Source organism: Squalius cephalus, assembly GCF_949319135.1.
Source record: "Squalius cephalus genome assembly, chromosome: 3".
NCBI lineage: Eukaryota > Metazoa > Chordata > Actinopteri > Cypriniformes > Leuciscidae > Squalius > Squalius cephalus.
The window spans coordinates 16,664,210-16,685,554 of record NC_137124.1 but is presented as its reverse complement, the minus strand read 5'-3'; the positions used below and the strand labels follow the sequence as shown (position 1 = coordinate 16,685,554).

Sequence of the window (21,345 nt, the reverse complement as noted above, 5' to 3'; positions counted from 1 at the left end):
TTGTATTTATATTCAGTTCAGGTTTATTAAAATCATTAAAAGGATAATATACCCAAAATTGTAGTCATTATTTATTCAAAACCTAAATGACTTTCTATTGCTTAACATTTTGAAAACTGTTTCAACTGTTTTTGTCCATATAACATTAGACCCCACTGAGTTTCATTGTATGGACAAAAAAGAGAGATATTTTTCGAAAATAGAGAATATTTTTGTTTACATAAGTGCAGCACAGCAAGTGCTCTTTACACCATTTAATGAGTGAAAAAAATAAACTGTACACAAACTTCATTGGTATTGTGTTTATACAAGAAAAATTAATTTGAGAATTTTAACAAGATTTGAGAAAAGTGCCACTTGAACTGATGCCTATATAACTGGTTCTACCCTAAACGCTCCGAGCGGGACTCCTCATGAGAACTGTGGTCTCCGGTGTGGGAGGCGGGCGCTCTAACAAAGAGGCTAAAACCCACAACCTCTTAATGTCTGTCGCTAGAGCACCTTGAGATCAGGGGAATGAGTGAAACGCGCACAGCTTTTACTGGCCTACGTCTGTTACACCTATCGATACACCTCTTTGTGTATGCGTTTCACAATTTTCAAACTATGGGACCAACTGGCGCTCTTTCTGTATCTTGGTCTACTGAGATATATAGAGATCACTAAAAAAAGCATTATTTTTCTCATTTCATTCAGCAAATTCTTCTCGAGTCTTACAATGTATTCATATGTTTATTGAAATTGACTGGGGAAAAATGACATGAACAATTCCCTTGTACTGTAATTGAACTGGCTCCAGTTATTGGTGGTTGCTCCGGGGGTGTTCTTTGTTGTTTGCACCCGCTGGTGTTGTGGATTTTGAGGATGAGGAAACACGTTGGGTGCGAAGCTTCTGCACATACTCTCGCTCCAGCAACAGTTGTCGTTGATGATTCAGTAGAGCATCCCGTTGACTGTGTAGCGCCTCATGTCTCTGGAAAATGTTTTTAAACTCCTCACACAGGCTTTTATTCTCCTGATACACCTTTTTTGTATAGGACATCATGTTGTGAGATGCCTCCTGGGAGGGGGAAGAGAAAATGCCTTGACTCAGTGCCTCCCATGGTGCTTTGACAAACCACCATGCTGATTGACTTCACAACTAGCATTCACTCACCTTGTTGGCTGAGATAGTCCAAGCTTGCATCTGGTCTTCTGCCTGTTGCACATGGCTCTTCATCTTTCTACTGAAATCAGCCTTGAGAGCAACCAGAGTCTTTGAATGATGACACTGCAAAGAAGTCAGCTCCCTCTCCAGCTCAGTGATACAACACAACTGCTGCTGTTGTAGAGTCTATGTCAAACACAAATACATAAATATGTATATAAAAAGCCATTCCATCTCAGTGCAGAATAAAAACAATTATGTAATCCTCAACTATATGAAAATGCTGACACTATTTCAGAACCTATACAGCACATGAGCTTTGAAAATTCAATTCAATTCACATTTATATGTATAGCGCTTTTCACAATACACATCATTTCAAAGCAGCTTGAATGAATAAATTAAGTGGCTTTGGTAGTGGGTCATTGGGAACTTTTCGCCTAGTGTTTTTCTAATACTTTGTATTCAGACATACTACACTTTTGTCGTACTGTTTTTCACTTACTATATAGTAGGAAAGTATTCGATTTTGGATGCAGCAGATCACTATACATGTGCATGTACGGAACATGTCATTTACATAGTCTACAAACAGTGCAGTCCATCCTCCACCTAACCACAGGCTCCACTGTTCACTACAATGGTAAAACACTAAATTATAGACTACAAAACACAGCTACAAAACACAACATAACAAAGACCCTATAAGCCCCAACATAACAGAAGATTAAATACTAAGACAAAACAGACAAAATAACACTTAATTTTAACATTTATTCTCCGTCGGCAGTCTGACGCGAAGCATGCTGGGAACTAGAACTCTGCTGAACTCATTCCATTTAAGTTCAGCTGAAAGGTAGGGTAGGGTTTCATTTTCTGAAAGGCTAGCAATAGCAATCTAGCTTTAAAAGCATAATATCCCACCCTCCCTTCAGAGTGCTGTCTAAACCCACGCATCCTTCAGAACACATGAACACGTACAGCAGGGAGCAAACAAAAGCGCCACGAGACTTGAGACGGCTTTAAACTACCTCATGTCTCAAAGCACATTACATTAAAATAATAATGAACATAAACAACTCAAAGAGCAATGACTTGTACCAGCTGACAGCTGCAGATTCATTTCGGAATTGATAGTGTTGCCACTGAAATGCATGAATTCGAGTCATAAACCACTCAGAGTATAACGTCACAAGTTTCCATCTCTTCTAGTAGTTATGGAGTGAATTGTTGTTTTGGTAAGGAGGAACTGTAAAATGTAGCTGCTGTTTTCGGTTGCCGTGCTCGGTGACTGACGTCTGTCTAAAGGTGATGATACACAGGGCAACTTTTTGAGCAATGTTGCCGGGCAGTGTTGCCGTCAATGGGCAACCAGATGAGACACAGGGCCCACGACCCATCTAAATTATCCAGATAGAAATGTATTGCCCATTTTCAATGTGAAAGTGCCCAAGGAACAATCGCTCGGCTAGATTGCCCATCAACATTGCTCAAAAAGTTTCCCTGTGTATCATCACCTTAACTCTGCATAGCATGAAACACGCTGATGACGTGTGATGTCTGCGTGAGCAGGGTGACCGGAGGTAATAAAATACATACGTTGACAGGCAGGTAGGACATCGTATCATTGCATTCGAACTGATTGCAATGATTGGTTGAACATTTTATGGTAATTCGCCTTCAACAGATGATATACATATAAATACATTTAGACCACATAACTAGTGGTCTAAATGTATTAGTGATTGCAATTAGGATGCAAAGAGACTTTCAACCAGCATAACAAAAAATGTTTCTGGAACAAATCACCTACCCTCCCATGAATATAATCAGTTATTGAGTTCACTTAACTTTTTTCAATTAAGTACAACAAACTTTTCGTAATATTTCTCATTTAATTTGGTTAATTCAACTGTACAAACACACACACATACACACAAAAAAGGAATAATAAAAAAGAGAGATCCTGCTACCTTAACCTCTTTTAGGTCTGCAATTTCGATATTTAGCTTGGCCAGCTGATTTTCCATCTGCAGGATCTCTCTCTGCAACTCTGAAAACACAACAACACACTTGAAGTGCAACAATCGATGTTTCAGATGTTATAATCTAACCAAGTAGCTACTATCTGGCTAACTAACTGAAGTGAGCAATTGACTGTACCTGTTGTTGGTAAAATGACTTGTAATAATGTATGGGCATTACACACTACATTTTCAGTCATTTACAGAAAATATAACCACACGATTACGATTAGCCTTCATTTCCTGTACAGATACATACACACTTGTCTTACCGTTCTTCTTCTCCTCATGTTTATCCTGCATGTTCTGTCTCTGTCTCTGCAGCTCCTCAAGTTCCTGATGGCTCTGATCACTCAGAGTGACTACAGCATTCTGTCTCTTCTCTGCCGCCATAGAAAGATATGAGATGTACTCTGCCTGCACAAAATGAGAATGACTATGATTTTATATACAGGCCAAGAACAAATATTATTAATTATTATGATGATAATTTATAATTAATATTAATTTTTAAAAACAGTTGTGTTAATTTGTGAGAACTTACATTTTCTTTACGTGTCTGAACTACCTCGTTCTGAAGAAACTCATTTTCTTTACGTCTGGAGTTGATTGTGTGTTAAACTGTCAAACATTAACACAAATGCAGATCCATAACATCTGTCAATTTGAGCTACTGGCTGGACTGCATTAGTATTATTGGTCAATCGACATGAAAACACAAGGTTGGTGCGTTTACAATATTGCAGTAGGCTGTCCATACTGTACGGCTTCATCAAGCTTTCGGTCATTTCCACGCACATGCGCACTCTTCAAAATACAGCAAGTTAAATGCTAATGTGTTTTACACGGCCGCATTCTCTGGCAGAAACACAAGTGTGAAAACCGCTTTCACTTACATAGAGTGAGGAAATGTCATTCGTGGATACTAGTGTGTGAAAGACTAGAGAAAGTGTGTTTTGTATGTACCCAGTGGAAAGTCGTAGGCTGGTTTCAGCAAGGAATTTTGTTACTGTTTGTGCAAAAGGATACAGTAGTTCAACTCTCCTCTTCAGTGTGCTTAGGTTCTCAGTAAGAGTATCATATCTATGGATGCAAAGCAATATTAACTAGATTAATGAACAGTCTACCTCAAAAGTGATTTAAACTGTTCTTTGGATCTCTACTACAGAGTCCAGGCAACTCACTCCCTGTGTAACAGCATCTGTCTCTGTGATTCACTCTGTTCTGCGCTCTCAGCCGAGACATTTGCGTCCTTTTGGTGCTTTGACTCGCTTTTCTTCTTTGATGACATCCTGAAACCTCCTAGACAGGTTGTTATCTCGAATACAGCACACTTACAACGACAAAAGGAAATCTAACGTATTAAGTTCATGCGCCGTTTTCCACTCCCACAGTTGGTTGCACTGTGTAACCAAGACAACCAGACATAGGCCTAACATTCGCTTTAAATCCAAAACGAGTTTTAATAATCTATTTCTACCACTAATATCCAGCGCCTACGCGATTTATTATTAATTCTAATTTAAATTACATTTTATTTAGGAAAATCAAATTGTGAACAGGCAGCAGTGATTGATATTTGTTGTGTTGATATTATACACGCTGACCGCTTGGTGGAGCAAAATGCTTTACCGGTAGAGTCAATGTTGCCATGTCCGCATATTATAAACTACTTTGGACTTGTTTTTCTTGTTTGTCTCTTACAAAAATGGGATACAGACACATTCCACCTCTCCCGATTGGTCCGGGAATCTCACGCATATTGTACGATATCCCTCAAAATGGTTCACATTGTTTACATCGCGCAAATTATATAATATTTTGTAAGAAAAATATCCATTATAACTTTATAAACCGTAATCATTAGGGGGTAAAGCGCATTCATGAGAGAGTTGAGCTCCAGCGTATGACGTAGCATGCACTGTAGGAGTAGCGTAAGCTTTGACGCTTGTCACGGTTCAAACAAACTGGGGCAACAAACTCAAGCTCCTCCGACATTTCTCGTTAAAATTTCTTGTTTTAGAGCTCTAATTCGTGACTGGTGTTCAGTTTTTCTCTATCCTCTGTGCTTCCACTTCCCCATTCATCACGTATGCGTCGGGTCAAAGCAAAGGCCACTCTTCCACTGGAACTGGACTTATGTATAACCGGAAGCCAGTCATTATAGTTTATAAAGTTATAAATATTTTTATTTTTTATTTTTATCAACCCCCTGGAGAATGGATGTGCTTTTTTGGGCTTCAAAAAAACAAGGTACCATTCACTCCCATTATAAAGCATGGAAGAGCCAGGATATTTTTTTCTAATAACTCTGATTGTGTTTGGCTGAAAGAAGTCATAAACACCTAGGATGGTGTATATTCTTTCTTTCTTTCTTTTTCTTTTTCTTTTTCTTTCTTTCTTTCTTTCTTTCTTTCTTTCTTTCTTTCTTTCTTTCTTTCTTTCTTTCTTTCTTTCAAACCATTATTGTTATCATGTTGCTTGTTTCTCTTGAGAGATCTGGCAACAATGCGTAGAGTGCACTGAGCGAATAGACAGGAGGCAGAATCGAGCTCACATAGCCTACTCAAGAAACGTCCACGTTTGATAGTTTTCCAATGTTTGAAGATTGAAAACAACAACAACACATAACTGCAATAAAAAACGCAATTCTTTTGTCTCTTCATGGCTTGCGGTTTCAGTTCACGCGCTCTGTGTGTGTCGGAGGGGAGGATGCGCGGCTGAAGACTTCAGTCCGGAGAGACTGAATCCGCATCCTGATAGACAATCATAGCGACGATGGAGGGACGACACGAGTTTTTATGCGGGGTTGTTGAGGGTAAGTTTACGCACACATTATTTTTCTGAATGCTTGTCAGGGAGCCACAAATATGTATTCGTTAAAATGCATGTTTAACGTGAATTGGTGTGGCTATCTTCGAAGCATTATTTACTACAATTGTTTACGGAAAGAAAAATAAGCACCACGCTATACTGACACATATAATTAACCTTTAAAATAACCAATTTCTCATTTATGGGCTAGTAGTGCAATGTTATTCATCTTACTAACCCGACGTGGAGCATCCTGGGTATTTATTTCCATATTTATACTGGAGTTTGATAGGAAGCAGCTGGCCAGAAACCGTAACACACACACACACACACACACACACACACACACACACACACACACACACACACACACACACACACACATCTCCATCTCCATCCACTGTACACACACACACACACACACACATGCATGTTGTGCATATCTCCTAATTGGCCTTACTCTTGTTTGTAGCTCAGTGTCACATTATTGGCTCGGTGGGCAATTTGTCTCTTCTCTCCAGAGAACCCTGCGGGATTCCAGTAGCTTTTTCTTACTGACCCACATGTTTTACAGCTGCAAACTTGAAGCTAGAACTAGTGGAAGTGAAGAGGGGAGTCACACTTTATGATCTATAACATCAAAGCTAAAGTGATATTAAAGTAGATTTAGGCTATTATAAGTAAATCCAGCTTAACTTACACACAGTGCACTTACGTAAAATGATGCCTATTATATAGCAAATCTCGGCTATGTGATTATATACTGTATAAAGTTGGATTTTAAGTATATCCAACATTATTTGCATACACATATATACACAAGATTAGAGATAGGCCTACATACTATATAACAAGTTTCAACTGCTTGTTTATATCGTTGTGTAACCAGTCTGACTCTACCCCCTTTGAGCGGGATTCGAATCCGGGTCTCTGGCATGGGAAGCGGGCGCGCTAACAATTACGCTAAAGACTGCATCCGCTAGCCTGCCTCTTGAGATCAGGGGAGTGAGGTTTTACCTGCAAAGCTCTCACTAGCTGGCCTCCATTGCCCATCTCTAATCTGTTAAATGTGACTACAAGGCATTCGATATTAAGATATTATGAACATTAACATCATTATTTTCTGTTAAGCTACTGTATTGTTCACATACCAGTAGGGCCAATCACTTCATATTCATAATTACTGAAGCAAATCAAGCAGGAAAATATGTGGTATGTTTTTCCATCAGCATGGCAGCCAACATGAATAATAAATTATAACCAACCACTGTCTTTCCTAATGCAGCAAAATCTATAGAATGCTAGAACGACATAAAGATGTGTGATCCCAAACACTGTCAGTGACAACTTATAAAAGTTTTTGGAATTTTTCAAAATGTATTCATTAGCTCTCAGTAGTAGAGGTATTGAGGATGGATGCGTGAAAATGTGGATATGGATGTAACGTATTTAATGATATGTACCATAGTTTTATAAATGCTTTTATTTCATGAATTACAATTAATCAATGCACAAGCAAGCAGAAACCAATGGAGGCTGTTTTCGCAAAAAGATCTGCTTCTTATCGCAGCTTATTCTGGCCAAGAACTACCCACTTAGACAGAAAGAGTGTTCAGAGCAAATCCAAGACTTTTGTCACGGCAGTCTCTGTGAAATGTTGTACAGAAAACACTGTAAAAATAGTGGAATATATGTATAAACTTTGTGATTAGTCATCAGACAACCCTTAAAACTATGCAGATTATTTGCTTAAGAGTGCCTCATACCTCTGGTGATGACCCTGGCCAGTATTATATAATGGGTCCAGTATGGGATGGATGCGCCAAGCCCATATTTCAGAGTCTGCCCAAAACCTGCCTGTTTTGAGTGGGTTGCAGTGAAGAGGAGGTGGAAAAGAACAGAAATACTGAAGATTTGTGATGGTTATGAAATGCTGCCTTGTGTAAATGGAGAAAAAAAATCAGGTATGTGTCTGCATGTGTGATATATATATACTCTACTCCTTAGGTTTCTATGGGAGACCCTGGTCAATGGAACAAAGGAAGGTACTATTTCAATGGTGAGTATTGGATCAGTGACTACACACACACAGTTAAATGGGATGATGAGATTGCTCTTTATATGCACTTGTATTACTAAATGAACACAAAATATTACATATTATAAGTCTGGGGTTATACAATGTAATATGCAATATTGATTTGGATCATGTTGGTAACGTGGTGGTATCAGAGCAGTGCAGTAAGGCTGCCCAGGGGGCAGCACAGAGCAGCTGGTGTGTTGCAGAGGTGTAAAAGCCTGTGGGCAGAGAGACAAATGGCTTTTTATGACTAATGGCTGGACATTGGTGCCAGCATGACTCCACTGAGCCACAGTTTCACACATCTTTATACACCATGATGAAACCAATGGCAAGGAACAAGTCCATTTTCCCTTGCATCTTTGAATCAGAGAAAGGGTGAAGTAGAAAAAGAGCAAGACATAGAAATAAGATGCTAATAATAATAATAAAACATTTATTTGAAATTTATATTATTATTTTAGGTTTTATTTTCTTAAACGTAATTTAAAAAAAAATAATAGCTTGTGCTTGATTCATTCTTTCTCATTTGTTATTTGATATATTATTTGATGATGATGATAATAATAACAATTGTTGTTGTTGTGTTATATAGTGAGTCTTTGAGCTAATAGGATAATAAATGTCATACAGTGGTTTAATGAAAGACAAAGAAACGACAGATTGTAGATATGTATCCCTGCTGAAAAGACAATCTTTCTATTCTGATCTGGTTTAGAGCTGGTCTAGCTGGTAGTCATTATGTATGCCAGCAAAACTGAGTTGGTCAAGCTGGTTAACCGAGGAACCAACCTTCATGGTTTAGGTATAGCTAAGAAGCCTAATGGTGAGACCAACACACCGGCATCTAAAACAGGTATACTGTATGCTGTCCTGTGTTGCGTCTCAGTCCCTGCTCCCTTTCAGTCATAAAGCAGTTTTTCTCTCTCTGCTGCTGCATTATGAAGAAACTCACACTTTACCCAGTGAGCTGGCATGGACTGGCAGATCTGTGTTTGATTCTGAACTCAAGTTCTCCTCCCCTTGGCTTAGTACAGATTCTTATGATCTTAAACTTAAAAAAAAAATATATTAATTATGATTTATTGCATATTATTCACTCATTCTTTCCCATTTCTTATTCTTTGATATAAGGGAATATGAATATTATATGGCAACACAGCTATATAATTACATGACATCTTCATAGATCTTTAAACAATGGATTACTATGTAAAATATAACTGATTTAGAAGGGCAAGCAACAGTTCCATCAAATGGCGCAAAACTCTTTCACACTGGCCCGTGTACATATATGTTCATATCTGTGTTGTGGTTCTGATCAGTGACAGAAATTAGGGTGCATGGGAATCCATCTGGACACACAGGAAGAAAGGAGATGAGCAAGAGGGTATCCACACACACACACACACACACACACACACACACACACACACACACACACACACACACACACACACACACACACACACACAAACAAGCATTGGTCCAAACTCAGCCCTGGATGAAAAGATTAATAGTGCAGGCGAAAGAAGGGGGATGAGAACTTTTACACGCTTGAGTGAGAGCGGAGCGGTTGTGCTGATGCAGTAGATGAAGGAATAGAAATAGGAGAAAAAGGAGGGGGGAAGAGGGGGAGAATGAAATGAGAAATGAGAGAAGGATAGATTCTATCTGTGTATTAGCATTTTAAATAGGTTAGAGAGGGAGAGACCCAAAATTAGCTTTGCGTGTGTGTGTGTGTGTGTGTGTGTGTGTGTGTGTGTGTGTGTGTGTGTGTGTGTGTGTGTGTGTGTGTGATTGATTGATTGTTCACACACGTTTGCTTGAGGTTAACATTTGGGGAGATTCTTTAATATTTTAGACAATCACTTACTCAGCCTCAGTCTATTTAGGGAGTCTGCTTTTCTCATGAGAGCACACACACACACACGCACACACACACAGACACTTGTGAAATTGAATGATTTTGTACAAACCTTGTTTTATCTCAGTTTTTTACTTGTCTTGTTGAGAATTATAAAATAAACTCTCTTACAACACTTTTCACATTATTTCATTTAAACAAATGGCCTACTCCTTTGTCTTCAATTTTATGTAATAGCTGGCATTTTATGTTTGGTAAGTAAGTAGTATTAAATAATATGTTTTTAATAATGTTAGCAAATGTAGGGCTGGATTGTAAATGATGCATTAAAATATTGATATTTTAACTTTTTTATTTGATATTTTAGATTATGAAATTTACATTAAAGTGTTAGTTCACCCCAAAATTCTGTCATTAATTACTCGCCCTCAATTTTGGGGTGAATTAACTTGTCATTTGTATTTATTTTCTTCACATTTAGTATCTTATATTTCATCTCACTGGCATGCTGATTACCACGTACAAACTTTTATTTAAATTTTTTTTTTAAAGGGAAAAATTAAAACAATTTCTTCACTCATTGGACCCTATTTTAACGATCTAAGCGCATGGTCTAAAGCGCATGGCGCAAGTGCACTTAGGCCGTGTCCAAATCCACTTTTGCTAGTTTAACGAGGGGGAAAATGGTCGGCACGCTCGGCGCATGGTCTTAAATAGTTGTCCCTATTCTTTTAATGAGTATAGGGTGTGTTTTGGGTTTAACGTGCAATAAACCAATCAGAGTGTCATTTCCTATTCCCATTAAAAGCCAGTTGCCAGTATATTAGGAAATGGATCAGCTCGTCGCGCAAGCAGACCATCTACGGGACAAGCCGGATTCTACCCTATCTTTATGTACACAATATGAATCTTTTACATTGTAATCCTTTTATTTGTAATATTTTTCTAGTTTGTGTGCTGCTGTGCATTGTGTGTAATAAGCAGAGTGTATGCACGTTGTGGACCCGCCTATAGGTGTATATTACTAATGCGCCCTTTAAATAAAAATAACAAAATACTGCGCCATTGACTTTAGACCAGGTTTCAGTTGGTCAATGGCGAAGTCTATTTAAGTTGCCTCAAAATAGCAACGCACCAACAATGCTCCAGAACACACCTCATTTTCAGACCAGCATGCCCATGGGCGAACAGATGGGCACAAATGCATTTGCTATTTAAACAACGTGGCACAGGACGTGAAAAAGATAACTGTGTCAGGCTGAAACTAGCAAAAACACTTACGTCGCGCCTGGTGCCGCATTGTGCCGGGTGTATGATAGGGCCCATTGTGTAGATTGAAAGTTTTTTTCGAATGAAAGATTTTACTATTAAGATTTGGGTTTAAATAATTCAATTAAAAATAGCAAAAACAAACAATGAAGGCATGATGAGAAGTTCCCTAGTTTTAATGTGACCTTCATATCATAAAAAGGAGTTAATTGAAACATTATCCCTTGGGTCTTCAATGTTCAAGTTAAAACATGATCTTCCATTATCAACCATTATTAACTTTATCAAGTAATCATGATCTTCCTACAGTATTTGTTTAGAGGACATTGTCACTGGCATGGTATTGAAATGGTTGTACTAAAAATAACAATAAAATATTGCACTGCAGATAAATTATTTTTCTTTACAGATAGATTGAAATTCATAGAGGGACAGACCACAGACCGAAAAAAAAATTCTCTGCAAAGGAATCGACCATTTGCTGTTTTTAAACTCAGACTCATTCTCTGCAGGAAATGTGACCTCTTATATTATTAATTATGCAAGATCATCAATAATGCAAGATCATCAAGAGATGCATGTCTCTATTTTCTGCCTGTCTCTCTCTCTTTCTCCCTGTCGTGTCTTGCTCTCTTCTTACACAATATTCTTAAAACATGATCCATTCTAAATTCTGAAATTATTTTTCTTATTATGATGCACCCATTGTCCCTTTCAGGATGCAGATGTGGGGTTTGAACACATATCTGTATGGTCCTAAAGATGATCTGAAGCACAGGTTACTGTGGAGGGAAGTTTATTCAGCAGAGGAAGAGGGTATGTTGAAGTATGGGGGTTACTGTACTTTTGTTAATACACTGTAAAAAAAAAAAAGGTTTTAAGTACAATCAACTTGGATGTTTAAGTTATTTCAGCTTAAAGGGTTAGTTCACCCAAAAATGAAATTTCTGTATTAATTACTCATCCTCATGTCATTCCAAACCCGCTTCTGGGTTCTACGTCAGAACGCCAGCTCATTATTGGTCGACGCTGTTCACGTGAGCACCACAATGCATGCGTGTGATGCTGACGCTGGAGCCTGCCAATTATGAGCTGCACTGTGTCAAAGTCCCTTTAAAGTCTTTGACTGTGTTTACTAGATCAGCAGCGTAGGAGACTGACACAGACGAGAAGAAAATGTTGAATAAAGTCGTTATTTTTGATTTTGCGCACAAAAAGTAGTCTGTCACTTCATAACATCAAGGTTGAACCACTGTAGTCACATGGACTATTTTAACGATGTCTTTGCTACCTTTCTGAGCCTTGAAAGGTGCAGTGGTGTTGCTGCATGGCTGGTTCAGAAACCTCTCGGATTTCATCAAAAATATCTTTAATTTGTGTTCCAAAGATGAACGAAGGTCTTACGGGTTTTGAATTACACAAGGGTGAGTAATTAATGACATAAATTTCATTTTTGGGTGAAACCCACTTAAAAAAATTAGTTGAATCTTGTATAACTTATAAAAAATAACTTATTTTGTTGAGTTAAAGCAATGTAAAAACATGTCTTCATAACTTATTGATCATATCATTTTTTACAGTGTAGGCTTTCATATTATAACCTGTACTTTCATATCATAACCTGTCTAAAACTTGATATATTTATTGTAATGAATAATGAATCATTAGTATTGCAATAATATAGTGCAATTCCAGAATGATAAAGGTGCCATATTTGACATGCTAGCTTTTATCCATGACAGTTTTTTAGGGCCATATCACACCTGGAAACCTTTCACTTTCTCATTCTCTCACTGTCTCCAGCTCAGTTGAAAGCTCTGGTGTGTGAAGCAGAGTCGAGGGGTCTGACGTTTGTATACGCTCTTTCTCCGGGTCAGGACATCGTCTTCTCCAGCTCTTGTGACCTCACACTACTCAAACGCAAACTCAGACAGGTAAGCAAACTCACTTGTTTTCTGCCTCGGTATCTTTTGTTGTGATCAAAGACACTTTTACAGTTTATTTCATGTTAATATTGTTCCAACTTTAGCATCTGCACAATTGTTTTGCTGTTTGACTCATTTGTAAAGTTCATGAATGTGAACTTGTTCTCTTTAATTTCACCACTAGGTGTCAGACCTGGGCTGTCAGGCTTTTGCCCTCCTATTTGATGACATTGATCACTCCATGTGCCAGTCAGATACAGAGGCCTTTTCCTCATTCGCTCACGCCCAGGTCACCGTGGCCAATGAGATCTTCCGTTTCCTGGGGGAACCACCTGTCTTCCTTTTCTGTCCCACTGGTAGGCCGATACATAATTATATCAAGCTTAGTTCAGTAGGACAAAAATCATTTTAATGGAGTGACAAATTCACTTAATGATACCTTAGAAGATAAGAAATACTGCTTTTCTCGTCTTAATACCCCATCTACATTCTCACTGTCTTTCCTTACATTTTTCTCTCATTCCTTCCCATAAAACAGTACTGTGCTGTTATTTCTTTTCTCTCTAGAGTACTGTAGTTCTCTGTGCACTCCTAGCGTGTCAAAGTCTCCCTACATGCTGATGATTGGGGAGGATCTTCTCCCTGGCATCTCTGTCATCTGGACCGGTGAGAGACATGTGCAGTGTGTCCTTTAAAAATTCACACACAATAGCTATGTTTTCATCCAAAGTTGCAAATTTAACTTATACGCAAAACTAGAATATCGCATAAAACATTTGCGAATAAAGCACAGTTTCCATCCCATGTGTTCAAGAGAATAAAATTGTTACTTCCTACAAAATTGGCACAAAATATGCAGTATGTAATAAAAATAGAAGTTGGTGTAATCGGGGAAGCCACTGTGGCTCTTTTTTGTACATCATCAGAGCGCGCAGACATAATGCCATGAACGCTGTGATGTTATCTTGCGTTCGGATGGCTGGTGTTTGTGAATGCAATCATGTGAGAAGCTTCTGGGAGGGAATTCCAGCCAACCTTTTTGATGACAGACTTTGGCTCATGCATTTCAGAATGACCAAACCCAACATGAGGTGAGGTCCACTGGTCCATTTATCCAATCACATCCTCTGTTTTTTATGCACATTTTTTAGAATTTATCCGCATCTTGGCATTTTCATAATTTTTTTATGCGATGTCCCAAAATGGGCATAAAAATAGGTGGATGGAAACATAGCTAATTTCAGTTTGTTACATAAACGTAAACCACATTTTTAACATTACATATGTGTCCTTCACTCTCCTGTAGGAAATAAGGTGATATCAAGGGAACTGAGTGCCGAATCATTAGCAGAGGTTCAGATGGTGCTTCGACGGCCACCACTCATTTGGGACAACCTCCATGCTAATGATTATGACTCCCGACGTGTCTTCCTGGGGCCTTTTAAGGGCCGGCCCCCCGGACTCAGGTCTCATCTGAGGGGTCTGCTGCTTAATCCAAACTGCGAGTTTGAAGCCAACTTCATCCCTCTGCATACCTTGGGAAGCTGGCATAAAGAAGTGAAGGAAGAGGGGAAAGGTGAGAGCAGAATGGGGCGTACAGAGTAAAGGAGGATAGAGAGGAATGAGAACAGGGAGAAGTTCAAATATTATAGCATGAAAAAAGCAGTGCCAAGGCTTTGAGATTGATTCCCAGGGAATGCATGAATGATAAAATGTATATCTTGAATGCAAGGAAAGTTGTTTTGGACAAAAGCATCTGCCAAATGCATAAATGTAAAAAAGTAAATTAAAGTGTATAAAGGAACATTCTGCTCCTTGCTGACACAGTTTGACCTCTGTAGGTGATGAAGAGGCCTATCGTGTGGATAGAGCGCTGTCAGCCGCCCTGCAAGACTGGATGAAGGAACTCAGCCTTCCTCTACAGCCTGGTACAACATCCACCCTTACACAGTTTTTACACCCTTATATTAGTTAGCACACCCATATTCAACTGGGATAGAAATTGAAAAAACTGTACCTTTAAAACTATTGATCACATCTGAGTTTAATACATGCGTGTATTCACAAGTAGGAATAAAATGTTTTTTAGTTTTTTTTTAGCTGTTCAATTCATGTTTAAAGATGTAGTTATTGTAACAATAAAATACTGAATTAAAAAATCACTTTACCATTAATAATAATAATACATATTTTATAATAATAAATCACTGTAATATAAATTGTTGCATTTAAATTAATCCTAAAACCTAAAAACTTTTTTAAAATGTACATGAATGTACATTTAATTAATTTAGTTTTTCTTTATTATGTAATAAAATGTAATAAAAAAATTATTATATTATATTGATTTTGGACAGTGTTATTTTAGTATTATTTATACTATTATTGTATTTTTACATATTTTGAATTAGCTTTAATATTTTTCTATTTAGCTTTAATGTTTATAGTTTTTAAAAGTATATGTAGTTTTAGTAATTCTAATACTTCAACGTATTTCAGCTAGTTATTCAGTTTTTAATTCAGTTATTTCACACAAGTTTCTGAAATTTTTCTTTTAGGACGGCAGTTGAGGCCAACAGACCCCAAGCTCTCAAAACTCTCTGTTAAATCAAAGTCCTCCGATAGCTCAGACAATCAATGTGAAGCCCAGCCCAAATGTCCCATAACCTCTTCCCAGAGCACAGGGGCTCTTGCTAGCGATGAAATCCCAGCAGACCCGGTTATGAGCCAGGATCTGAAAGCTGGGGAGAACCAGGTCTCCAGGAGCACCAGCCATGAAAAGAGCTCTAGAAGGGGATTGTGTTCTGGGAGGGCTCCTCTCAGCGAGGCCCAGGTCCGGCTGCTGGTGGGCCTGTACTACCTGCCACATGAACACGGGCCACCCGCTCAGAATCTCCTGCAGGACCTCACGTGGCTCAAAGCCAACTGTCACTGCGTCAGTGTCAACCGCAATGGCAAGAAGGCCTCGCCACAGAAGGTGAGAACATCCTTTTTATTAAATATTTTCGATTCACCACTGATTCATATGTCATTGGATCTGTTTGTGAATGCTACTGAAATTAAAGTAATGATTCAACCTGGATGTAGTTCATAATATGTGTTTAATGTGCACGACAACCCCAATTATTTATTTAAATATTTGTATTTAATATGGAATGTGTTGTACTTTGTGTTTTCTGTTGTTAATGCTTCTCTTGCTCTCTCAGGTAGAGGACTGGCGGGCCCGTGCAGGCCGTTTCCTGGCCGTGTGTGATGATGTGGCAATACTGCACAGTGCTGTTGTGAACAGCATCAATAGGGCTGTTCTTTATGACCTTTACCCTTACATCTGGGACCTGAGAAACACCCTGCTGGTGGCCAAGGCCTTCATCTGCTGGCTAGGTGAGAGAGATAATGTAGAATGGATGATTAAGAAGAGAGGATCTTGTCTTTTCATGTATTTTGAGTGTGAATCACCATTGGAGTTTTGTCCTGTAGATCGCCCTTCCCTCCAGTTTCCCACCCTCGTCTCCCATCTTTTCACAAGCATATTTCCTTTCACAGAGGGTCGTATTCTGAGTGAAGGTTTTCCGCTAGACTCTTGGAAAAACTGCTTCCACTGTGAGTGTCAAACATGCACATATATACTGTAGCACATTAATTTCTGCATAGTTTTCTGAAGCCATATACTAGCTTTGTGTGAGGAAAATACAGAAATTTAAGTCATCATTGACTAGTTATGTTCTCTTGCGCTACTTCTGTACAAAAGTTTGGGGTCAGTAACACCTTTTTTTGAAAGAATCTTTTGCTTAAAATACTTTTATTCAGCAAGGAGTCATTAAATTGATGGAAAAGGTATAGTAAAGAGATTTATAATGTTACAAAGTATTTATTTTTTGCTGTTCTTTTGAACTTTCTAATCTTTAAAGAATCCTGGAATTTTTTTATCACGGTTTCCACAAAAATATTAAGCAACACAACTGTTTTCAGCATTAATAATAAAAAAGAAATGTTTTTTGAGCACCAAATCAGAATGAATACTGGAGTAATGGCTGCTGAAACTTCGACTTTGCCATCACAGGAATACTTTGCATTTTCAAATATTTAAAAAAGAGAAAACTGATATTTAAAATTTTAATAATATTCCACTATTTTGATGTTTTTACTCTGTTTATTTTTTTATCAAATAAATGCAGAGACTTCATGCATTTAAAAACATTAACAAAATTTGACTAACCTCAAACTATTGAACAGTAGCATGATGCATAAAAACTGACGCTTTGATATTGTTGATGATTGATGCTTTGAGATTGTTGACAGGGTGTGGAGCTTCCTCAGGGGCGGAGCTACATGGTGTGGAGGCGGAGCCATGGGTGTTTAAAGGGGGGCTGTCTGGAGAGGTGCAGGTGGGAATGACATATTTAATGATTCAGTCTAAAAAAAAAGTTATGAATTTCATTAAATTAGTATAAATTGCCAGATCCATTTGGTGTAGGTTTTTTTTTTTACAGTTTTTTACTTGATCTTTTCCTGTCTCATTCTTGTTTTTTTCTTTCTTTCTCTGGTGTTGGTGTGAATCAGATGCTTCTGCCTGTGGGGACCATCAGTGAGTTATTCAGTCACCCTCCCCCTCTGTTCCCCACCTCTCGACTTTACAACATACGGCCTTTCCAGCAAAAAGACAAGGTGACTCAAGCATACTTGTTAACCCACTGACTCGCACCTCATTATACATTTATGACTCTTATCGTTGTTGTTTTCTTCACAAAACTTTAGGTGGAGCTGTACCGAATGGTGCATCAGTTGCATCAGAGGGGTAAAGCGAGCCAGGACGCTGCCATCTCCCATCCTGACTTCATTGGGGACAGGCAAGAATTGCTCTCAAGCATATCACAGTCCACATATAAAATGTTCTGTTATCTTTATTGTTCAATAGAGGCCTCCGTCTGAGTAAGAATTAAGAAACTATATCTATTATCTATAATTGCAGTCTCTGATTCCTGAGATAAAAAAAAGTTTAAAATCAACACATTTCCACTTTGAAATAATAGGAATCACAATACACAAATAAGCCATTTAATTTGATGTTTAATATTTATTTGATTGAAGTATTTGAAAATTATGACACTACATTGATCAAAATACAATATATAATCATTTTAACTTTAACATTTTAACAAAAATCTAACCTTTCATTTAAGTAAAAGAATTGAAAGTGGGGGGGAAATCACATTATGAATAAATGTTTTTCTCCAAAACACGTTGGGAACAATTATTTGCCCCCTTTTATTAAATACTTTTTGCACTGTATGTACTGTATATACATTCTTATTTTAAAACGTTTGGGGTCTCTAAGGTTAAAAAAAAGAAAATAAATTCATACTTTTATTTAGCAAGGATGCATTAAATTGATCAAAAGTGACATCAAAGACATTTATAATGTACATCATATTTCAAGTGACACTGAAGACTGGAGTAATGGCTGCTGAAAATGCAGCTTTGGCATCGCAAATATAAATGATATTTAAAAAAAATATTAAACTACAAAACAGATATTTTAATGTTTTACTGTTTGATCAAACAAATGCAGCCTTGGTGAGCATAAGAGACTTCTTTCACAAACTTTTTCACAAACGGGAAGACAGATTCTGTGAGGAAATAGCTGAAAAAGGAGGTTGCACTCAAATATAATGCCTTAATATATTTATTCTTTGTCTTGAAAAAAATCAGTTGAGGTAAATGAGAAATATCAACCTGTTTGTGTTTGTGTTTCAGGTGTCTGGGTGCGTCTCTGGCCTTGTGCCCAGAGTACAGCTTAGTTCTGGAGGATGAACTAGGTGTATGTGGGTGCGCTGTGGGCATTCTGGATATCCGCTCTTTTGCCAAACGATGTCAGGCCACCTGGCTACCTGCTATGAGGGACAAATACCCTTCACGCCCCCATGGAGCCAGTGGACACACTGCAACAAAGGTCAGAGTTACAGCTAAACACAAAGCTACACAGAGACACAACTATACCACAGTACTTTTAAAATGGTGCAGTAGTAACCTAATCCTGACATGGTTTGAATTGCACTTTCTCCTCCCTGAAACCCTAGGAGGCGCTGCTGTTTTTCCATGAAGAACACGACTACCCAGACTCACTGCTATATCATTTCCCATCTCAGCTCAGGCTTGAAGCTCTTCCTGATCTGGTGGACTGTAGCGTCAGTCGTAGTCTCCTCACGGCCTTGCTAACGGCCCTCAAAGCTAACGGTGCACTAACACTGATTGTAATTTGAAGCATTTTAGCCTTTTATACAAGATATTAGCCCTGATAACCGAGTATTTCTTCCTCAGGTTCACAGGGTGTATTCTGCGAGGTCCAGCCTACAGATGGATTACGGATGGAATTTCTGACAAAGTTGGGATTTCTGGAGATCCTCCGTGGAGAAGCACAACCTAGAGAGGGCGTCGTTTTAGGGAGGCTGTTATAAGCGGATAGTCAAAACACACAGGATCCAGTCTTTGATCAAGTTTTTAGATCAACATGTTGCCATGTTTGAGACCAGAGCTGTGGTTATGGTTGTACGTAGAAAAATGGCTGGGTTTAGAAAGTGCTTGGTGAAGCGTTAAGGTCGATTCACAGGTCTGAATTTTGGCAGGAAATAATCGAATTAAACAATGCATACTGCATGCCGAAATCAAATCTACGATCAGATCAAAAAATATCATACTATTATGATCTGACTTTTCTGAAATTGTTTGGATACATTTTCTTTTCAGAGACTAACTAAAATTTGGCATTGGACAGATTGCGAAAATATTTAGTTTGTTAATATTTTATTTATAATAGTGCAAGCCACGGTAAAAATGTATGAAAACATTTAACAAAAAACACAAAATTGAATAATAGGACAGGAATTTAGTGTAATGTAGGTATAGGTATGTGGTTTAAGAAAAACAAAACAGTTGATAGTAGTTGTGGGATTATCAGAGATTGTCTGTAGGCACTTTTTGTGATTATATTATAATTTAGTCACATTGAACTTGGTGTGAACAGGCCTTTAGGCTTCATGGTCAAAGCTGGGGCAGATAAAACATTACTAATAAAACATAAGGGACAAAATGATAATTTAATAGTGATGACTTGTTTACAGCTTCATCTTTACTAATTAGCATTCTGTTTGCTTTCTCACTGCACTGTGCATCTGGAGCTCTCCTATTGGTTCGCAGTCTTCGCACAAACCTTTGGCTCTGCTTTTGGGAGGTAATAAAACTTGCTGTTTTTTTATTGAAGTTTCTGTGTTGCAGCTGTGGATGGCTGTAGGAGCAAAAAGCACAATATTTCTCTTTTGTATTCAGTGTACGCACACACACACAAGCACATACACAAGCAATCTTCCCTTCAGCCAGTCATGGACATACTCACAAAGCAGACTCTTGAAGACACATAATAGCTCCTCCAATGTGCTGAAGGAGCCCTGACCGCCACTGCTACAAGATTGATGAATCATGGTGTATCTTTTTATAGCTCTTCCTTTGAATGAATTCTCTCTCTTTCTCACTCACACACTCACTAATATTCGGAGGCAAAATTGTTAGCTCTAGCCATCTCACTTTGTCCTTTTACACACATACACACACTCGCTCACTCATTGTATGCACGTCCGTCCACAAGTTCAACAATATGCCTTCTGGTCTTTAACCAATAGCCTTCTTTAATCCCCATGGGCAATCATAAAAAAAACATAAATTAAATCTGCTTTTTTGTTCCATTGATTTGATATTGTTTTGATGTAATCTCATTGATTTTGAGTTTTGCTTCGCTATAGTTTCTGGTATTTTTGTACATTTATTGTAAGACACTTTTGATTGTGCATGCTAACTTTAAGGCATCCAATTTTACATTTTTAGAGCACTTTTACTATTTCTGCAGGTTTTAATGTCAGAATTGTGATATGTACACTGAAAGGTCTAAGCTTAGGTAGTCATATTAAATGTTAAATTGATTGCATTTAATGTTTTTAAAGATTATGGTACAGTACAACTGCAGGTTTTGTAATAATGGAATAAAACGTGTTTACAGCATCATTAAAATCTTTCCTTTCTGGAAAAATGTCTCTTGTTTATGTGTATGTTCTATATTTACATTATATTAATTTCACTGCCTTAGTCATATCTGATATATGTATATATACAGTATGTATATAAATTTCGATTCAATTAGATGAGCACATGCAGCATATTCTGAAGAAAGC

At 37.9% G+C, this 21,345-nt stretch overlaps 2 protein-coding genes across 2 annotated transcripts; one reads left to right on the top strand and one right to left on the bottom strand.

Moving 5' to 3' along the window:
* Positions 1-240: 240 nt before the first annotated feature.
* Positions 241-4,555, bottom strand: ccdc166 (coiled-coil domain containing 166). The gene is made up of 7 exons (XM_079867628.1): positions 4,356-4,555; positions 4,201-4,254; positions 3,716-3,770; positions 3,444-3,588; positions 3,121-3,200; positions 1,157-1,333; positions 241-1,060 (listed from the first exon to the last, which is right to left on the bottom strand). The coding sequence occupies exons 1-7, from the start codon at positions 4,460-4,462 to the stop codon at positions 800-802; spliced, it is 879 nt and encodes a 292-aa protein (XP_079723754.1). The 5' UTR covers positions 4,463-4,555; the 3' UTR covers positions 241-799.
* A 1,105-nt stretch (positions 4,556-5,660) lies between these two features.
* On the top strand, positions 5,661-21,202 carry LOC307154964 (protein O-GlcNAcase). The gene is made up of 17 exons (XM_079865214.1): positions 5,661-5,989; positions 7,993-8,044; positions 11,920-12,017; positions 13,005-13,135; positions 13,311-13,482; positions 13,694-13,792; positions 14,433-14,702; positions 14,968-15,054; positions 15,685-16,103; positions 16,333-16,507; positions 16,670-16,726; positions 17,426-17,511; positions 17,687-17,791; positions 17,882-17,973; positions 18,881-19,076; positions 19,204-19,360; positions 19,445-21,202. Exons 1-17 carry the CDS (start codon positions 5,950-5,952, stop codon positions 19,579-19,581), a joined length of 2,373 nt encoding a protein of 790 aa, XP_079721340.1. The 5' UTR covers positions 5,661-5,949; the 3' UTR covers positions 19,582-21,202.
* The last annotated feature ends 143 nt before the right edge of the window (positions 21,203-21,345 follow it).